General features: G+C 45.9%; 1 protein-coding gene across 1 annotated transcript; it reads left to right on the top strand.

Annotated features, from left to right (window-relative positions):
• The first annotated feature begins 1,911 nt into the window (after nucleotides 1-1,911).
• Nucleotides 1,912-18,626, top strand: marchf9 (membrane-associated ring finger (C3HC4) 9). Its single transcript, XM_063209596.1, has 4 exons — nucleotides 1,912-2,256; nucleotides 14,649-14,804; nucleotides 16,569-16,761; nucleotides 18,226-18,626. The coding sequence occupies exons 1-4, from the start codon at nucleotides 1,912-1,914 to the stop codon at nucleotides 18,621-18,623; spliced, it is 1,092 nt and encodes a 363-aa protein (XP_063065666.1). The 3' UTR covers nucleotides 18,624-18,626.
• The last annotated feature ends 1,112 nt before the right edge of the window (nucleotides 18,627-19,738 follow it).

The following is a 19,738-nucleotide window of genomic DNA, read 5'->3' as shown; positions in this document are numbered from 1 at the left end:
TTGCAATTTATCCCGGGTTTGGGCCTTTTTAGAGCTAGATTGACTGGCTCCCCACAGTCCCCAACCACCAGTTTAGGAACCATTACTCTTGCCTATGTCTGTGAAGATTTCTCATAAATGGAAATTATGTCCAAGGGATGCTGGCTGGGGTGGACAGTGTCGAGCATGCTATGTACAAGACCAGTCTGACCTATCTTGGGCAGTGGGAAAATCCATAGAGAAAAATCAATTCACATTTACACCCTCTCTAATCAAAATAGCCACCCACACGTGATACTCTGGTGAGAGAGAGAGAGAGAGAGAGAGAGAGAGAGAGATAGAGAGAGAGAGAGAGAGAGAGATAGAGAGAGAGAGAGAGAGAGAGAGAGAGATTTTGCAATTTACACAGGGAGTTAGTTGCCTGTTTCATCCACACAGTCTGAGACTTGCCTGGCCTACTGCAATGTCACCAGTTAAGCTTTTTTTATGGGCGTTCCCATTGAGGTTCGCTGGCAAGTGTTTGAATAACAACTGTCTGTGATGTTGGAATGTAATTTAGCCTGGTGTATTCCTGCGTATTCGATTTCAGGACGGATTTTAGGTTTCGCGGGTGTAGTTTGCACGTGGCAGCCTACGTCACGGTGAGATCAGCACCATGGACAGCGGCGCTTGTCAATAAACACCCAAACGGCAAATTTCTCCCCGGAGATCTCGCATGGAGCCGGGGTGTTCCTCGAGGAATGCGAATGTGAGTGTGGTAAAGGCGGATTGGACGGACAGAAGCATCGTCTTTTCATCTGGTGTCGATACCGTCCATTTCAAAGAGCCTACGGGCAGGAATAAGTAGGGTACTATGTATTCATCAGTGGTGTTACCGCTTTAACTGACTTGGGATGTGTATTCGTCATGATGCTTCTCAGACAGGAACCTTCGCTGCTATCTTTCCACCATGGACTGGCCTACCCTTGTTTTTCCACGTCCCCCCACGTCTGTGTAATGGTCGGCCGGGCTGGTGAAGAAGAACTCGCCATGGACATCAGATGGAGACGAGATGTTTTGCTGCCGTCGGATATCCTGCTAACCCGTCGTCGTTTATAAAGATGCAAGCTCGATGGATTCTGGATCGGATCTCTGGGTTGTGGATGGGGGTGGTCGCGGATTGTACACCAACAGATCGAGAGAAAAATGCAGGAGACCAAAATAACAGAATCGTCATGGTGGGATGGTAGCTGGAATGCTACCACAGAGAAAAACAAAAAGGACCACATAACGTTCAAGGGAAAGTTTGTCCCTAAACACCTACAGTACATTGGACTATGATAACGAACATTAGACTGAGAAATGGCTCTGTGGACGTGATGGTGATGCTGTTCGTTCTTGGTTGTAAATGTGCTTTTACACCCTATTATGCGTCCCCACAGAATTCCTGCTTCGCCTGTTTTTACACATTTTTTTTATAAATTGGACAGCATGATATGACATTGAGCTTACTCTGACGACCATGCTCTGAGGGCTATTTCGAGATGTGAACAACGTACTGTGGACATGTCCAGCTGAGATATTTGTTTCCATGTATAGGGTGCTATTTGCAGTTTGATGGTGGTTCGGTTGGCCATGGCATAGGATATTGACTGCCTAACGAGTGCTAGCCAACCGAGAGGGGAATCGTTCATCCGCATTGACTTAGATACACACATACCATCACAGAAAGCAGGGCTATCTAGTCCTCTGAACCTACTCCAATAAATAATTTGGCAAAATCAGGGAGTTCCCTGTGTGCTAGGTTGCACACTAGCCTACTGGTTTCTTGATAGGCCAGCTAATAATAATAATAATAATAATAATAATAATAATAATAATAATAATAATAATAATAAACACCCCAATCCCATCCAGTCTGTTTTTACCCCCAACAAGATTTTTTTGTCAAAGATGTTCAAGTACCGGATCCGCATGTTTTTTAACGAACTGAAGGTACTGAAGTTTTTTATGCGATCCGGTTCAACACATCCTGACAGCGACATAGACCTAGATAGACGATCGACCATGCGGGGACTGGGGATGGGCGGCTGCGGATGGCCGCCCTTTGTCGACTGCTCTTCTCGCAATGACGAAGAGGAGTATTACGGAAGTGATCCGGCGAGGCCCAGGAGCCTGGCGTTCGAGGAGAAGGAATCCAAGCTGCAGGCGGGCCTGGACGCGGTCTCGCTCGCGAGCAGCACGGGCAGTGGGATGCGCACGCCCCAGTGCCGAATCTGTTTTCAAGGACTCGAGCAGGTACGATAGTGTGCCCCAGTTTCGCCTGACACACGCACACACACACACACACACACACACACACACACACACACACACACACACACACACACACACACACACACACACACACACACACACACACACCATTGGTTGGTTCATCTCTGTGTTCTGTGCTTCCTCAGCATTGTGCTCCTACTTTGATGCCATTGCACCCAGTCCTATTCCGATTCCACGTAGGCTAATTAGATCTATCGCTATCCACGTGCTCATGCTGTGTTCCAGATAATAACGAGACTCTGAAATGTATTCTGAAGGCACAAGCTCTGGCTTCTATTGTAGTGTTTATAGCCTACTACACACATGAGGTAGCCTTGGTAGCCATTAGTCATACACAGTTTAAACTGGATAGCTCTTCTCCTACCCTGTTTGGATGTGCTGTAATTCAATAGTGCGTAATATGTACCGGCTGGCTGACTTTGACATTATCCAGATTACTGCTTTGCGTGGCGATTTTGTTGAAGTATACCCATCATCCCGACTGTCACTACATGTATTTACAGTGTTTGCATGTAGGCTATAGTTCAAGGCATATTGTATGGGTGTAGGTCTGTACCTCCTCATCTGTTTCTCTTTGCCGAACATTCCCTTCAACAACATCAACAATGGCAATCATCCAAGCCACCAATGATGAGGCTACATTATATGCTGTCACTATTATCGAATACTGTAGACTAGTAGAAAAATAGTTATTAAAGGAGCACTTTGGGCTGTCATGGGTAAGCGGTTAGGGTGTCAGACTTGTATCCCAAAGGTTGCCGGTGCCCATCCTCCTCCATGACTGAGGTACCCTGAGCATGGTACCGTCCCACCGCACTGCTCCCTAGGGGCGCCATTGGGGGCTGCCCCCTTGTATGGGTAAGGCATGAATGCAATTTCGTTGTGTGCAGTGTACATTTGTGAGCTGTGTCACAATGACAATGGGAGTTGGAGTTTTCCAGTTGGGCTCTCACTTTCCACTTTGTAATCCTGTGAAAACACACCTACACAATATGGTCCTACACAAGTAGCACTTAGTACATGGCCACATGACACTCCCTAGTAGACATGGACCACATTCAAGCTCCTTAATGGGTTTGAAGATGATGGACATTCTGTGTCATGCATTTAGTGGGAGGAGGAAGCGCTTCAGTCAGTTTCACACTGGAACAAGAGAGATCTGGCGGCAGAGACACAGTAAACAGAGGCGCGCGCACACACACACACACACACACACACACACACACACACACACACACACACACACACACACACACACACACACAGAGTGATAGTGTTACAGTGATTGTGTGTGTGTGTGTGTGTGTGTGTGTGTGTGTGTGTGTGTGTGTGTGTGTGTGTGTGTGTGTGTGTGTGTGTGTGTGTGTGTGTGAGAGAGAGAGAGAGAGAGAGAGAGAGAGAGAGAGAGAGATTTAGGGATTGAGAGAGATTGAGAGGAGAAAGACAGAAGCACCCCTCATGCTCGTCACTGTTAGACCCAATGAGTGAGTATGATTGTCTGAAGCTGTTAGCGGTGCGTTGCGGCCGAGCAACAGATGCACTGTAAGCCTGGTCTCATCAGACGGGCCCGTCTGTGCAACATGGCCAGCCATTAATAAGACGGGCTGTGATGCCAGTCATAACACACACAGGGATTTGTCCATCATGCCACCATGCGCCGTCATAACACCCTAGAAAATCTGTGAGAACACACAGAGACATGTGGTCTTCTTCACGCTACGCCACACCTCAACATGCCACGCCACACACCGTAGCACACAGAAGCATGTGGTCTTAAAGCCACGCCACACCACACACCATAATACAGAGATGCTTGCTATAATTTTATTTATTTTTTTAAATATTTTTAGGGCCTTTTATGCCTTCATTTGACAGGACAGTTGAAGATAGTGACCGGAAGCGAATGGGACAGAGGGAGGATCGGGAAATGACCCCGGCTGGATTTGAACCGGGGTCCCCGTGGGTGGGCATGCAAGCCCAAATGTGGGGGGCTTAGCGCGCTGCACCACAGCGCCCCCGAGGCATGCTATCTTAAAGCCATGCCACACCATGTCACGCCACACACCGTGACACAGAGGCATGTGATCTTCATGCCATGCCATGCCACCACACAGCACACCGTTCTGCTCACCAGAGGTGGCCAAAGTAAAAGTAGAAGTACATTTATGGTGTAAGTACGACACTAGCCCCAGTATCGAACCGGGGTCCCCAATGCAATGGTGCAGCACTTTGCCCACTGAGCCATGGTGCCCATTGTCTACCTGTTATTCAAGTCAAGTCAAGTAGGTTTTATTGTCAATTTCTTTACATGCACTGGCCATACAAAGAATTTGAAATTACATTTCTTGCTTTCCCATACAGACATAGACTAATCTAGGTAAGGACATAGACAGTATAGACATAGACAATACTTATACATGGACTTAAGACAGTATGGACATAGACAGTGCTCATACAGACATTTAAAGTGCAAGACTGGACAATTGTTTGGTCATCTGTGACCAACTGATTCAGAGCTCACATTTGACTTTTTCATTTACTTCAGACATGTAAAAGATTTATTTTCTACCTGACATGTTTTGACGGTATAACTTCCATCTTAAAGCACGTCACACATCAACATCCCAGTGACCCTCTGATGAAGACCGAAATTATACCGTCGTCGAAACATGTCAGGTGAAAGATAAAACTTTTACATGTCTGAAGTAAAAGAAAAAACTCAAATGTGCCACACACACATTCAAATCAGCATTCCTCGAGGGACACACCGGTTCCAATGCCCGGACTCCATGCGAGATCTCCGGGGAGAAATTTGCTGTTTGGGTGTTTATTGACAAGCGCCGCTGTCCAGGGTGCTGATCTTACCGTGACGTAGGCTGCCACGTGCAAGCTACACTACTAAATCCGTCCTGAAACAGTTAGACATAATGAACGTTATACATATGATTCAGAGCTGTTTAGACCAGATTTGCATGGGTTTTCATGTTTGCTGCTGGTGCCTAGGTTAGGTCTGCAGATTATTCATGTTTAGGTCAGGTTTGCTGGGTTTTCGCACTGCAAGAAAGGTAGGCACTTGTTTTAGGCCGGCCGCACATTGGCTCCGACAGCACTGCGGCGCACTTTTGCTTCCGACAGAATTCGGACCCCCAAACCCAATTTCACACGAACATAGCATTGATAGTCAATGGGCGGCGCCGACAAAATAGAACTTGTCTCTAATTGCTATCCGACATCGGGGAATGTCCACGGACATCTGCGCCAGTGTGCGGGGTTCTATTGAAAACAATGGAATCGAACTTTTGCAGAGCAGTGCGCAGCACTTTGTCGGAGCCTATGTGCGGAAGCCCTTACTAGCCTATGTGGTGGTGTGGTGCTCATGGTCCAGGACCACAGAATCAGAAGATCAAGATGGGCTATACTGTACTTCTAGGAATCCACGCCCACTGACACAGTCACTCATTAAGCTGGGGTACAGTTCAGATGGAGAAAATGTTTGTTACCACACCCTGTGATTTCTGTTGTGCGAACACGCTCTTGGCTGGTTCAACGTGAGGCGAGCTGGTAGGCCCTGTAATTGGTAACTGGTAGGCTCTGATGACATCTTTAGTAGTCATAGTACAGTATGGATGAACTGTCTGTGCTTGTCAGAAGGCCCAGCGCTCATGGCATCCAGGTTGGCATGGCATTTGTGGCATGTGGTTGCAGGTCGATGTCGGCATTGGCATTGGCATCCCTGTCTATGTTGGCATGGTAATTAATTGGTTGCAGGGCGATGTGTAGGAGGTGGTACTGTCACCTGGTAATCAGAGGGGTTCGCGGATCAGTTCCAGAGCCGTCTGCTGTGGTAAGTCTCGGTTGTCACCTAAGGCTTTCCTACCCTATAGCTGGGACAGCTATGAAAGGATGTCACCAGTGTGAGTGTGTCACCTTTGGTGTGCTCTGAGAAGTGGGAATATGGGTTATGGGGTTATTACATGACAGCAAATCTAGGACTGGCTGATGTGGAAAACAGACAGATTACAAAAAAATATCCATATCAGAGATTGATTTCTATTCTCTCACGATTTTTTGATGAGCTTATAAAACTAGACAAATCATTGAGCAGAAAATAATTTTGCCTGGCCAGCTGGTCTAGCACTGCACCATTGAAGATGGTCCATATGGACTCAAAATCTGTTCTCCAAGCACAACACTGTGGGTACATTCCATTGTCCAAACTCCCATCTGTTATATACAATAAAACTAGTTAAAAAACCCTCCCGCACACTGACCATTTCGCTGTTCTTTCTTTAATAAACAACGTTTCGGTACCGAAACGTCGTTTATTAGAGAAAGAACAGCGAGATGGTCAGTGTGCGGGAGTTTTTTTTAACTATTGCTGAGTGACCCATGGTGCCATCTCCGATGCACCTGCCAGCTGAGGTGTGCGAAAAAAGCCGAAGTTTAATATACAATAAAACTGTCAAATACACTAGACGCAGAGATGTACAACTCTGGTCATATCAGCCATTTATTTCCGTAAAGCCGCATTCCTGGCATACCCTGCATGAGTATTGTTATCAAGCAGCATCCGGGAATATGAAGCATGAACAGGCAACAAAGCAGACATAACACCAGAGATTCTTTAAGTATAGAGATATGCCAACATAATAGGTTGCTATGGGCACCTAACATGACCAGGCTCCGGTCTGCCTAAAGGGGCGTGTCATAATGCTCCTAGCATTGAATAGAACAGTCCTCAGGTCTGCCTATGTCTGCCTAAAGGGGGAATTCCCCCCCAATAATAGAACCCGGAAACAATGGGCCAATGGAACCTCTCTCTCTCTACTCTCTCTGATAACACCATCCTTTCTTGTGCTTGTGGTCTGGTGATGACGTCGCAAGACGCCATTGACAATAGAACTCTTATGCCGCGTTCAGACCAAGGGTGAACTACACTGCCTGGTAGCGGAGGTAGCAGAAGAAGTTTTGCCTTGAATTCGCTGCATTTGCTCTGGAAGCGACATTGACATGTTTGATTTAGCTAATCACATAACGGCTCTGGCTCGACAGCCTGGTACATTCGGAGATGTGAACATTCCAACTGGTTTTCGCAGAACCTCGTCATAGTTCATTACCCTAATATTAGCTGACTTTATATCGTTAAAATTCGCTCTGGTCGCTCAGTTCGCTTCGCCCCTGGCGAATCCGCTCTGGTAGCGCTGGTCGAGCACCCTCCATAGAGAAATAATGACTTCCGTCGCTCCGTTCACGTTGGCCGCTACTGGTGTGAACAAGGCATGAATTCAATATCTCGCTCAAGCACAGTTCAAATGTTATTTTCTCATTTGCAAACAGGGTGCTGAATGGGAAAGTGTCCCATAAAAGTTGTTGTGCCTAGGCTGACAGTGGGGGAACTTTATTGTTTTGTCCATGGAGGCAGGGGCGTCAGCAACGGTGTTGCCAGATTGGGCGGGTGCGGGCTACTTGGGATGAGCGTCTGCGGGTAAAAATGGGAAAAATTGGCCATTTGGTGATTTTTTCAGCCATTTTGGGCCCATAGAAGTCAATGTAAATTGTTGATTTTGGGCGGAATTTAGCGCATTTTGGTGTTTTTTGAGAAGCTTTTCGGGATTTGGTCAGACACATCTGGCAACACTGGTCAACAAGCGCAAGTCAAGGATGGAATGGGTAATGCAATGTACTCTGGCTGTGTAGTGAGTTGCTGGGTAGGGCTCAGCAAGGTGACAACAGTTTGAATGCCAACCTGTGACAGGTTCCACAGCTTTGCCTATGGAATGATGCCAGACTAAACTTGTCATGTTACAATCTGACAGACCAGGCTACTTTTCCCATAAATACACTGGAAATATATGTATTACAATTTTTGTGTCATAGTTTTTGAAGGCACATAGGCCTACTCTATGTCCCCTACCAGCTTAATGACACATCTTTTCATACTCTACTGATCATTATAGATGTGATGTTTTTGTCTTATAGTCAGACGAAACTGGAGTTCTGTAAAAGATAAGTCATTGTCAGCACATATAATGGTACCTATTGTGGTATATGCAGTTATGAGAAAAGCTGTGTGGCTAGTTTGCTCTGCCACAGCCATAGTTGGATATGAAAGGGTTTCAATACATGTATCTGCCGCCGCAGCAGATGGTATAGATTTTTCTTAAAAGGCTCCTTTGATGTGTGCTGTAAATTGGCAACGATGAAGTCACCTGCTGTGTGGGAGGCATATATACTGTACGTATGTTTGTGCAAAGATGCAGAAATGACAAGAGCAGCAGACGGTGTCTTATTTTTTACTGTACAGTAAGTGCATTTATTTTAAAACACAAATGAAGAGAGTGTGCAGCACCTGTCAGCTCGCGTTGAAGGAGTATTTACGAATGAGGCGTTCGACACATCCACTATACTAGTGATGGTCACTCCATCACAATCATACACTGGTGTAGAATTTCTTTCTATTTCTGATTTCCCTGTTATGTTCCATTGCCCGCCATATGGTTAGGGACGTGGTTGAAAGATCAGAGGGTTGCAGGTTCGATTCCCACCCTTACCTCCCCCTACACCTTCATCCATGGCCAAAAGTGCCCTTGAGCAAGGCACCTAGTATAACCACATTGCTCCAGGGACTGTAGCCAATACCCTGTAGTTACGTGTAATGTAATGTTCCAACTCCCAGACTGGATGTATATGCTATAGTATTTCACCAGTCCCTGAATGAGCCATGATTGATCAAGTTTCAGGTTTCAAGTTTATTTAGCCATTTCAACAGTATAGACATACAGTTACTAGGAATGTATTTAGGTCTGCCCACAAATTCAACAATACATCCAGACAAAACTAAAATGGGGGGGGGGGCATGAAAGAAAACCAAGGCGGCACATAAAACAGGGAATGACACATTGAACGTGCAATGAAACCATTGAAGAGTGCATTGGTTGTACAGAAAACAGCTGTTGTGTGACATTAGTTGTGCCTGTACAGTACGGTACGTCAGAACAATGGACACATCTGCAGTCATCCAATCTGAAAGTAACGCCATACTACTGTACTGTACTGTACTGACTCATACATTATTGAAATGTCTTATTAAATAGCCCTGCCCAGGGCTTTTTTTTCTCCTTCTTTCCAGAGTCAGCACACCGTTTTATGATTACATGATTGTCTGCGCACATGGATCAATAGCGTTTTATTATGAGCAGAGATCTTTCCCAGCACTCACACATGCTCTCATGTCTGCTCTGACACACAACAGCCAGCGATGAAGCATTATGCAGCCTGCATACAGTACACTATGGCTTGCAGATTGAGCAGGGGAATATATTCGCCAGGGTAGTGTTGTTGTTGTTGTTGTTGTTGTTGTTGTTGTTCTTGGGGGCATTTTAATGTACAAGCCGCATTAATCAGAGCTGTTCATGGTAGAGGAGAATAAACAGGATCATACAAATAATTAAATATGGCAGGTAGCGGATGGTGTTGGTTTTTGTTGGGCTGGACAATCTGTCTGGCTCCACTGTGTGTGTGTGTGTCTGTGTGTGTGTGTGTGTGTGTGTGTGTGTGTGTGTGTGTGTGTGTGTGTGTGTGTGTCTGTGTGTGTCTGTGTGTGTGTTTGTGTGTGTTTGTGTGTGCGTGCGTGCACGCGTGCGTGCGTGTGTGTGTGTGTGTGTGTGTGTGTGTTTATGTGTGTGTGTGTGTGTGTGTGTGTGTGTGTGTGTGTGTGTGTGTGTGTGTGTGTGTGTGTGTGTGTGTCTGTGTGTCTGTGTGTGTGTGCATGGCTGGAGCTGAATGTCAAGAAAGGTTCATTGAAAGGCCTCCCTTGGCTATTGCATGGGGCAGCAGACTGTGAAGTCTTACTGCAGGTGTCAGGAGTGGGCGCAACAGACTGCCCACCTGCCCACCTGCCCGCAGTCTTCCCCTCTCCCCCACATGCCCACCTGCCTGACTACCCGCAGTCTTCACCTCTCCCCCTCTGCCCACGTGTAGCCTCACCTTCCCTATCCCCCCTCTCAGTCTTCACCTCTTCCCCAACTGCCCACATGTCCCTCATCTTCCCTATTCCTAGGGGTGTAAATCACAGCCTCCATGAGGATACGATTCAATATCGATATCTTATTGTCCGATGCGACACAATTCGATTATTTACGATACTTAAGAATGCCCCACGATACGATACGATTCGTTTCAATCATCAGAATATATCGCGATTGTGTTATTGGTATTATTTTATTCTGAACGTGGCATGTATCACTCAAATCGCTGTAATCACAACCCAACTTGAGAAGATCATCTTCCAGCACTTGCGATGACTTTGTGCACATGTGTCAAATTGAAATCCCTAGGCTACTCTGCGCTGTTGACACTTGCACTGTAGCTTGTGTCATGGGGTAATTTCGGAGCCTGTAATAATATTTTGATTCTTGTGTGCAGCGTGGAAAAGGTAGCAATTATCTATCAAGTGGTTTGATGTTGTAGTGAATAGACAAGTGTTGTTCTGCAGATGAGCAGAAACCTCTGCTGAAATTGCGGTAGGCAGGTAGTAGCTTGGCTACCGCGGTCACACATCATGAACACAAATATTTGCGTCGTGCGTTTCAAAGCCTGAACAGTCAATTCATTCGTATGCTGGGCTATAGTTGTATGAAAGATTTAAGTAGGCCTACCACAAGTCCAACTATTATACAACTGCCATGGCCAAATCAAATGATAAACTGTCTTGAAATGCGCCTGTATTCATATCAGATGAACCAGCTGCCGAGCGCAGACTGGTAGCTTACATCTCGTGATAAAATGCTTTCTAAAAGTTATCAAATAGGCCTATAGACAAATCGATAATGGGAAAAACACCAAATTGGGTCTGACTGGTTATTAGTTGTATTTAAGCTGTAGAGATTGTCTGATTGCTTGTGTTAATTGAAGGAAAACGTTGTTGGTCCACATCTATTTTTTAACTGAACAGCTGTTCGCAGCAATGCAGCGTCAACTGGCACATCTCGTAACAATTCAAAAATATCTAAAAATACTTAAATACAAACATATGCTTTTGTTCATGAAAAAAGGCTGAAAAGTGTCTGTATTTGTTGTATTTATTGTATTTTAGCTTTAGAAGTTGACGGACGGCTTGTATTTATCACGGCGTGAGTGAGTGAATTCAGTTGCCACGCCATGCGCTTTTGGTGTGGCTTAGAACGTATGTCTACCCATAAATAATTAATGCCATTATTTTTTACAACGCGTTAATGCACCTTGTAATTAATTAATCTAATTAACGCGTTTAAATGACAGCCCTAATCGATACATTTCGATATTATTTACATCCCTACCTATTCCCCCTCTGTCTTCTCCTTTCCCCCACTGCCCAAATGTCCCTCATCTTCCCTATCCCCCTCTCAGTCTTCACCTCTCCCCCAATGCCCATGTGTAGCCTCATCTTCCCTATTCCCCCTCTTAGTCTTCTCCTCTCCCCCCAACTGCCCATGTCCCTCATCTTCCCTATTCCCCCTCTCAGTCTTCACCTCTCCCCCACTGCCCACATGTCTGGGTGGAACTGAAGAGACCCAACTCACCCTCGCCTGCCTCTATTGTCTACGGCTGTAACGATACACCCAACTCACAAATCAGTTCTCATCACCCGATTTACCCACAGTTCGATACAGCCCACAATTAAAAAAACCCACAATGGCCTATATGTACAATAGGTGACAACTGGCTACAACAATAAAAAGTTTAAAGATGATAATGAGGATGATTTGAAGCATGGAAGCACTCCCAATTCTGCCTTCTCGCACCGCGACATATGTTCATGGCTCTGGGTGTCATGCTTTCTCAGTTCAATACAATATTGCTACAGCCTTACTAGTCTTCATTTCCTTTCCTTTCCTAACCAATCCCCTACCTGTCCTTACTCCCCTTAGCCTCTACTCCCCCTCACCCTATCCCTGGTCCCCCTTTCCTCATCTCTCTCCCACCTCCCCTCCTCCTCTCCCCGTTGCCCTCCTCTCCCTCAATGTCCGTCAGGGTGGAACCTGCTGATCTCTGCCTTCCCCTGCTGTTCTGTCCACCCCGCTCCCCCTCTACTCACCTGCTACCCTCTGCCTTACCCTGCTCTCCTGTCCACCCCCTCCCCTCTATTCCTCAACTCCCCTGTCCTCTCCCTCGCTGCCCGTCTGGATAGAACTTGAGACAGTTAAGCTCATTTTCCCCTCATTCTTGCCCTCCTGCCCACCAGGTGCCCTCCTCTCCCTTACCCTTCTTTGATAGCCGCCGGGCAATTGTAACGAATGCCAACTAGGAGAGTTCAGTGTAGAATGTTGGTATACCTCCCTCCTGAAGCCTCATACAGTATCGGTAGCACTGAGCTATCGGTCTGGACCTTTGGCTCAGCTGTATCGTGCTGTGCCTGCCATGCCCTTACAGCAGCGTTGACTGGCTGTTGGCGAGCTCAAGCCACAAGTGGCACACTAGCGCAGGATCACCTAAGGTACACAATGCCTACAGTACATAATTTGATGTGGTCACACATTGTAATAATAATAATAATAATAATAATAATAATAATAATAATAATAATAATAATAATAATAATAATTTTATTTATAAAGCACATTTTCATACATGGAATGCAGCTCAAAGTGCTCTAACAATAAAGGTGGTAAAGGCTAAAAACAATAATAAATTGTAATGGGGAGCAGGAGCACACCGTTTCCCTTTTTATTTAGCCATTCAATATTTCTGGCCAGATGTTTTTTTTGTTTTGTTTAGTGGAAATGGCTTTGATATACAGCCCATCCTCTCCGCTCTCCTCTCTCCCTCTCCCCTGTCCTCCTGTCTCTCCTCTGTTCTTTTGTGTTGTGTTCTGTTCTCTTTTCTACTATCCCTCCCCTGTCCTCCTATCTGTCTTCTCTTCTCTTCTCTTCTCTTCTCTTCTCTTCTCTTCTCTTCTCTCGTCTGGTCTGGTCTGGTCTTCTCTTCTCTTCTCTTCTCTTCTCTTCTCTTCTCTTCTCTTCTCTTCTCTTCTCTTCTCTTCTCTTCTCTTCTCTCTTTTGATTATGTCCATTGCCCACATGGTAGCATAGCAGCAGTAGGGAGACAGCAAACACGCACTACCCTTTATAATTCTGCATTTCTAACCACACGTCTTTGGTTCTGTGGAAATTACTTTGATATACTGCACAGTAGTCTTTGTGTAGTTTTCTGTGTCTTCTGGGCCTAGCATGAATTATCATCTCCGCCTACATAAAATCCAGTTATTATCAGGCTTTTTGCAGTCATCCTCCCTCTAAAATATCAGCTTAAATATTTCATAGACTCCAAATATGGAATTCAAATAAGACCATCTGGCCTACATTTCCACCATGCCATAAATGTAATGCATGCTTCCCCCACCTCACCATTACGAGGGCCAGCTTTATGGAATATAGAGACAGGGCTGGTGTGATGCATTCATCCATGGCTGGAGTGCCCTTGAGCAAAGCACCTAACCCCACATTGCCCCAGGACATATTACCAATACCCTGAACCTAAAATAAGTGTAAGTTGCTTTGGATTCAAGCGTCAGCTAAGTGTAATGTAATATACAGGTAATGTAATTTAAACACTGCCATGCACAGCCATTTTAGGGGGCAGGTGCTAGTGGGGGCATGTGGAACCTCAGGCAGGAATTTGTCAAACATTCTAGATGATCATGTCAACAAAGTCCACAATACATTGTGGGCAAAAACTCCAAAAAAGAACTTTCAAAAATGGCACTCAAGCAGCACCTTATCCTCATCTGTGCACAACTACAGTATGCGTTTACTAAACCACGTTCTCATAGGCTGCCTATGATCTACAATGCTGCTCAGCCTACTCAGTAAAATGATCCTGTTCATTAGTATTTAGTCCTCTACTCACGGTGTGGTAAGCCCACATTGTGAAACATTCTGCCCTTGGCCCTAAGGTACTGAAAAATCATCATGGCGACATTACAGATATCCTTTACTTACACATTGCAACTCGGTTATTGTCCATAACAAATGGTTATGGTTTTGACTATAACAAACTTATTAAAGGGGTTGTGTTTTAAGGCCTAAGGAGCGAGAGCTAAGGGTGCACTTTATCCTGTAATGCAGAGCCTCTGTTATAACCCTATTGTGACCACAGTTGTAATGACCAAGTCATAATGTCTTACACAGTCAGTGGGCCCCTCTGCACTTTAGAGCCTAGTTAGGCTAATGAAATTAGTACACAAAAGGTAAAACATTTGCTGAAGGAATTTCATTTCTAATTGTCTGACATATGTAGTATATACAACAATGTCTCCTAAAATAATGAAAGTAAAATGTCTAATAATTTAAAACATTTGTCTTCCACTCCTGTAGGGGGAACTGCTGAGCCCGTGCCGCTGTGCTGGATCGGTGCGCTGCACTCATCAGCCGTGTCTGATTCGCTGGATCAGCGAGCGAGGCTCCTGGAGCTGCGAGCTCTGCTACTTCAAATACCAGGTGTTGGCCATCAGCACCAAAAACCCTCTGCAGGTAAGGCCAAATTAGCCTGGTACTGACCATCCCATAATACTACCATTTCCAAATAGCAGGTGGCCTGGCCATCAGCCCCATAAACCCTCTACAGGTACCGTGCATTCACTCACAGGGGTGTCGTACAGGGGGGTAAAGTGTGACCGAGTTACCGGGGCCCCATGTATAAAGGGGGCCCACACAGTGTCTGATTTATGTAGATATGTGGCTGTGTGGGGGGGTTCCATTGGAGCTGATTGCACATAGGGCCCACAATTTGCTGCTACGCCCCTGTTCACACACCTCAACCAACTTGCTACATCCAAATGCATTTCCATTGACTTTGGGTTACATCAGTGGTTTTCAAAGGACCCCTGGGGGGCCTCGAGGGATTGCTAGGGGTGCTACGGCAGTTTGGCTGGAAATGCATTGCAAAACAAAATGATTAATTGAATGAATTGAATAGCTAAACAAAATCTAAACTTGAAATAATATTCACTTAGTATATTCACTTAGTTGAATGATGAACTGCATTATAATCTATTGCATCTCTTTACATTACTACTATTATTATTATTGTATTTATCCCAGTGGGGCACTGCCTCACAAACTATGGTAGCCCGGCTAGTGTAAGGCCATGTTCTGCCTGCTGTTTGGGCATGATATGGAAAGGGTGATAGGATAGGATGGTGGTGGATCTACTATGACTGAGTCACACACAGTGTATCTAGTGTGACTGGGTCCTTTTTTATTATTATTATTATTATTATTTTAACACATTTATATTTGTGATGCTTCCTGTAGCACTTGAATGGGTTTAGGGATGCACCAACTCCACCAAGTTGTGAAAGATGGTACACAGAAAATAAATACAGTGGCATGGCCCATGTTGGCTGGAATCTACCGGTATGTGGAGGGCTTTGCTGTGGTAAGGTTGGAAACCCTGGAATAGATCACTTCCTGCCACACTGAACGGTGGCCTGGCTTGAGTTCCGTTGGATCCGTTGCATCCGATGGGAATTGTCTAACTTTTGGCAAATGTAGCAACCAACTGATTTGCAATCATATGCAATCGTGGTCATTATTGCCTGCTGCACCTGTGTGAAACACACCCCTGCCGTGTGTCAAGCCCTGTGTGTGTGTGTGTGTGTGTGTGTGTGTGTGTGTGTGTGTGTGTGTGTGTGTGTGTGTGTGTGTGTGTGTGTGTGTGTGTATGGGGCGGTAAGGCCAAATAGGTGTTGGCCAACTCTGCTACATTTGGTCGAATGCTGCTGACATACAGACAGTTGAGGTGGCTGTTCACTTTTACTGACGTCTTTTGAAAGTTTTTGCCAAACAACTCACTACATGTTTAACAGCTGGAGTATTTTTGAAGTTAAATGTGAAGTAAGCACCATCATCTCTCATTGTCATCAATATTTTTGGTCTTCTCTACTCTCCTCCCTGCCCCTTTTTCCTCTTCTCTTCTCCTATAATACTCTCTACATTCCTCTCCTCTCTGTTCCTCTAATCTCCTTCCCTGTGTCCTCATCTCCTCCCCCTCCTTTCCCCCCTCTTCTCCCTTCCCCCTCCTTTCTCCCCCTCTCAACTCATCTCCTCGCCTCTCCACTCCTCTCCCTTCTCCTCTCTGGCCCCTCTTCTCTCCTACCCCTCCTATCCCCTCTCCTCTCCCCCTCTCAACACCTCTTCTCCTCTCCTCTCCTCTCCTCTCCTCTCTCCTTCACTTCCTATCCCCTCCTCTCTCCCCGTCTTACCCTATCCTCTTCTCTCCATCCTACCCTCCAGTGGCAGGCGATCTCCCTGACGGTGATCGAGAAGGTCCAGATAGCGGCCATCATCCTGGGTTCGCTGTTCCTGATGGCCAGCATCTCCTGGCTGGTCTGGTCCTCCCTCAGTCCCTCGGCCAAGTGGCAGCGCCAGGACCTGCTTTTCCAGATCTGCTACGGCATGTACGGCTTCATGGACATCGTTTGCATAGGTGAGGAGTGGACCTACAGTATAGTGCAGTACAGTACCTAGTGGCCAGCTATGAACTTGGCTCACTGTCCGTTGTTTTGAAAGTGAGGCAAATACACACAGCCGTGAAACTCCCTAATATAATCTGACCAGGTTCAAGTCAAGTCACATTTCTTTGTATAGCCAATTTCATACACAGGAAGGTTCATGCCCGTAGGGAGGCGGTCTTAATATCAGAGGGTTCCATGTTTAACTCCCACCCTTACCTTTCCCTACTCCTCCATCCATGGCTGAGGTGCCCTTGAGCAAGTCACCTAACCTCATATTGCTCCAGGGACTGTAACCAAAACCCTGTAAATAACTGTAAGTTGCTTTGAATGGAAGCCTCGGCTAAGTGTAATGTAATGTAATGTCATGTGAAAGTAATTCAGGAGCCAGCAGGGGGCGCTGTGGCACTTCATGCTAGTGCACTGTGTCATGGACGGGCGGCCTACGGGGACATGGATTTTAGCCATAAAACATTGGAAACAATCCAGGTGCCAGACAGTTACATTGCAAAACATATCATCTTAGCAAGCTTATTTTTCTGGTTCCAAGTAAAAAGCATTTAGTCAATCTTAAAGTAAAGAAAATGCCTAATAACTAGTACTTTTGAACTAGAGCGTTTAAGCTATTTTCACTTGTTTTATGACATTTGTCCATGTGGCATGTAATATTTTCTTGGTCATATTTAATTTACCTGTTACAGGCAATATTTGTAGTAGTAGATTGTGTGATAGCGTTATCTACTGGGTGTCCATCTTGCTCAAAACGTTGCTGTTGTTCAGTTACGTAAGTAGGCCTAATGACATTTTTGGAGACTGTACGTATGCCCAGTGTGTAGACCTCTCTGTCTCACTGACATGTCTTCCTTTACATTACTTAACTTAATTTAAATGTAAATGTATCCTTCATGCATAAATGTTTCTGATTTCATGAATATGGTTTACAGTATATATCTCTGTGTAATGGCAAATGTTAAATAAGCAGCATTTTTACAGCTAATTGTTGTACTTGACAGGACATCGGAAGCTGGTTACTTTTACTCTCTCACTTTCACACACATACACACACACCAGCTGTGCCGTGCAAGGAATTAGTCAACATGTACACTGCAGTACATAATGTTGTATTTCTCGTGTTTAATATCGCATCGTTTTATGATCATCACATCAACATCGTATTGTGCAAAATGATCATTTATAACGTTAGAACTGCTTTGACCTTGGTAGGACTAAACTGTGTTTACAGTATTAAGATTCTCCACAACAACCTCTCTCTCTACTCCATCCCCCATCCTCCCTGTGTTTGCTCCACCCTCTCTTCCCCCCCCCCCCCCTCCTTTTCTCCTCTGTATCCCTCTCTCCCTTTCTCCTCCCTCTTCTCTATCCCCCCGTCCTCTCTTTCATCCACCCTCTCTCCTTCATCTCTCTTCACTGCTCCTCAGGCCTCATCATCCATGAGGGGTCGTCGGTGTACAGGATATTCAAGCGCTGGCAGGCCGTCAACCAGCAGTGGAAAGTCTTGAACTATGAAAAGGCGAAAGACCTGGGGGACCCCCTGAGCTCCAGCGGGAAAGGAGGAGGGACTAGTGGAGGGGGGGCACGTGGAGCAGGAGGAGGAGGGGGCCACGGCAGTAGCAGTACCCTGGGCCGCCACCGGAGGGGGCTGAGTAGCCTCGGCAGCCGCGGTGCCAGGCGGTGGCACAGGCGGAGGCTGAGGACTATCCTGGACCACCACTGTGGCTACACCATCCTGCACATCATCAGCCAGCTCAGGCCCAGCCACCCGCGCCTCCGGGCCGGCGGCAACCGCGAGGTGGTCATGAGGGTCACCACCGTATGAGGGTCACAGCAGGGTGAGGGAGGGGGGCATCGACATGTGACGGCCACTATACCAATACTGGTAGTTCCACTGGTAGCTGTGGAAGTGAGATAAGGCACTATGAGGCCTACTCTACCACCCTATTGGGGTCACCACCACCGTATGAGGGTCACAGTAGGGTGAGGGAGGGGGGCATCGACATATGATGACCACTATCGCATGAGCACCAATACAGCAGCAGTGTGATGGAGCACTATCATATGAGGCCTACTGTACTATCATATTGGAGCTACCACCACTGTATGAGGGTCATAGCAGTGACATGGAACATCAACGTGTGATGATTACACCACCTACAACCGTGAGGTGGTGATGACTGAGGGTGATTACTGTGTGAAGATGGAAGCAGTATTAGGGTGCACCAACATACATATGAAGCCTACCATTGTATGAGGGGTACCACTGTATGATGGTCACCATCACATGAGGGTTACATCAGTGTATGAGGACACCACTGCAGGCAGGAGATGGCATGTCCCCGTTCCCACCAGAGTGTTGGATGGATGAAACTCACCACTCTATGAAGATCATACCACAGTATGAGTCACCGCTATATGAGATAGAGAAGGTGGAGATACAACTGATTTGGGTGAGGTGGCGATAAGTGGTGCCCTTTGAACTTAACTGTTACCTTTGTGGCGTCTGTGGCTCAGTGCCTCGAACAATGAATGATGCGCGCGCACACACTCACACACACACATAAGCTCTTTATATACGTAAATGAACAAACTCTTGTTTAAAACCACCTCATGCACATACTCACACACACACACACACAAACACACACACACGCACAGCCAAAATACACACCAGAATCGTGTTTCATGAGCAAAAAAAAGAAAGAAAGACACATTTCTTCTAAACAAAGTTGAAAGACAATACTGTAAAGACAATGCTGAAACGCATTAAAGACACATTTCATAACCACTCTTTGGCCAGAGCGAAGATCTTCCTGTTGCAATCCAGGACTCTCAGAGCTGCATTCTCTTTTATTTATCGATTTATTTATTTAATTACCTGTGTGGTTGGTTTTTGTTTTGTAAAAGAAACCATTTTTACTACTTTCGGTTTTATAA

The sequence above is a fragment of the Engraulis encrasicolus genome, chromosome 10 (assembly GCF_034702125.1).
Source record: "Engraulis encrasicolus isolate BLACKSEA-1 chromosome 10, IST_EnEncr_1.0, whole genome shotgun sequence".
NCBI classification, from domain to species: domain Eukaryota; kingdom Metazoa; phylum Chordata; class Actinopteri; order Clupeiformes; family Engraulidae; genus Engraulis; species Engraulis encrasicolus.
Note: the sequence above shows the minus strand (reverse complement) of the source record. Positions and strands in the feature narration are given on the sequence as shown.

Bases quoted from the DNA above. Each gene is read 5' to 3' on its own strand.
- marchf9 (XM_063209596.1), top strand. From the start codon at position 1,912: ATGTTCAAGTACCGGATCCGCATGTTTTTTAACGAACTGAAGGTACTG. The intron at 2,257-14,648 runs GTACGATAGTGT...CCACTCCTGTAG, and splicing joins GTTTTCAAGGACTCGAGCAG to GGGGAACTGCTGAGCCCGTG. The intron at 16,762-18,225 runs GTGAGGAGTGGA...ACTGCTCCTCAG, and splicing joins CATGGACATCGTTTGCATAG to GCCTCATCATCCATGAGGGG.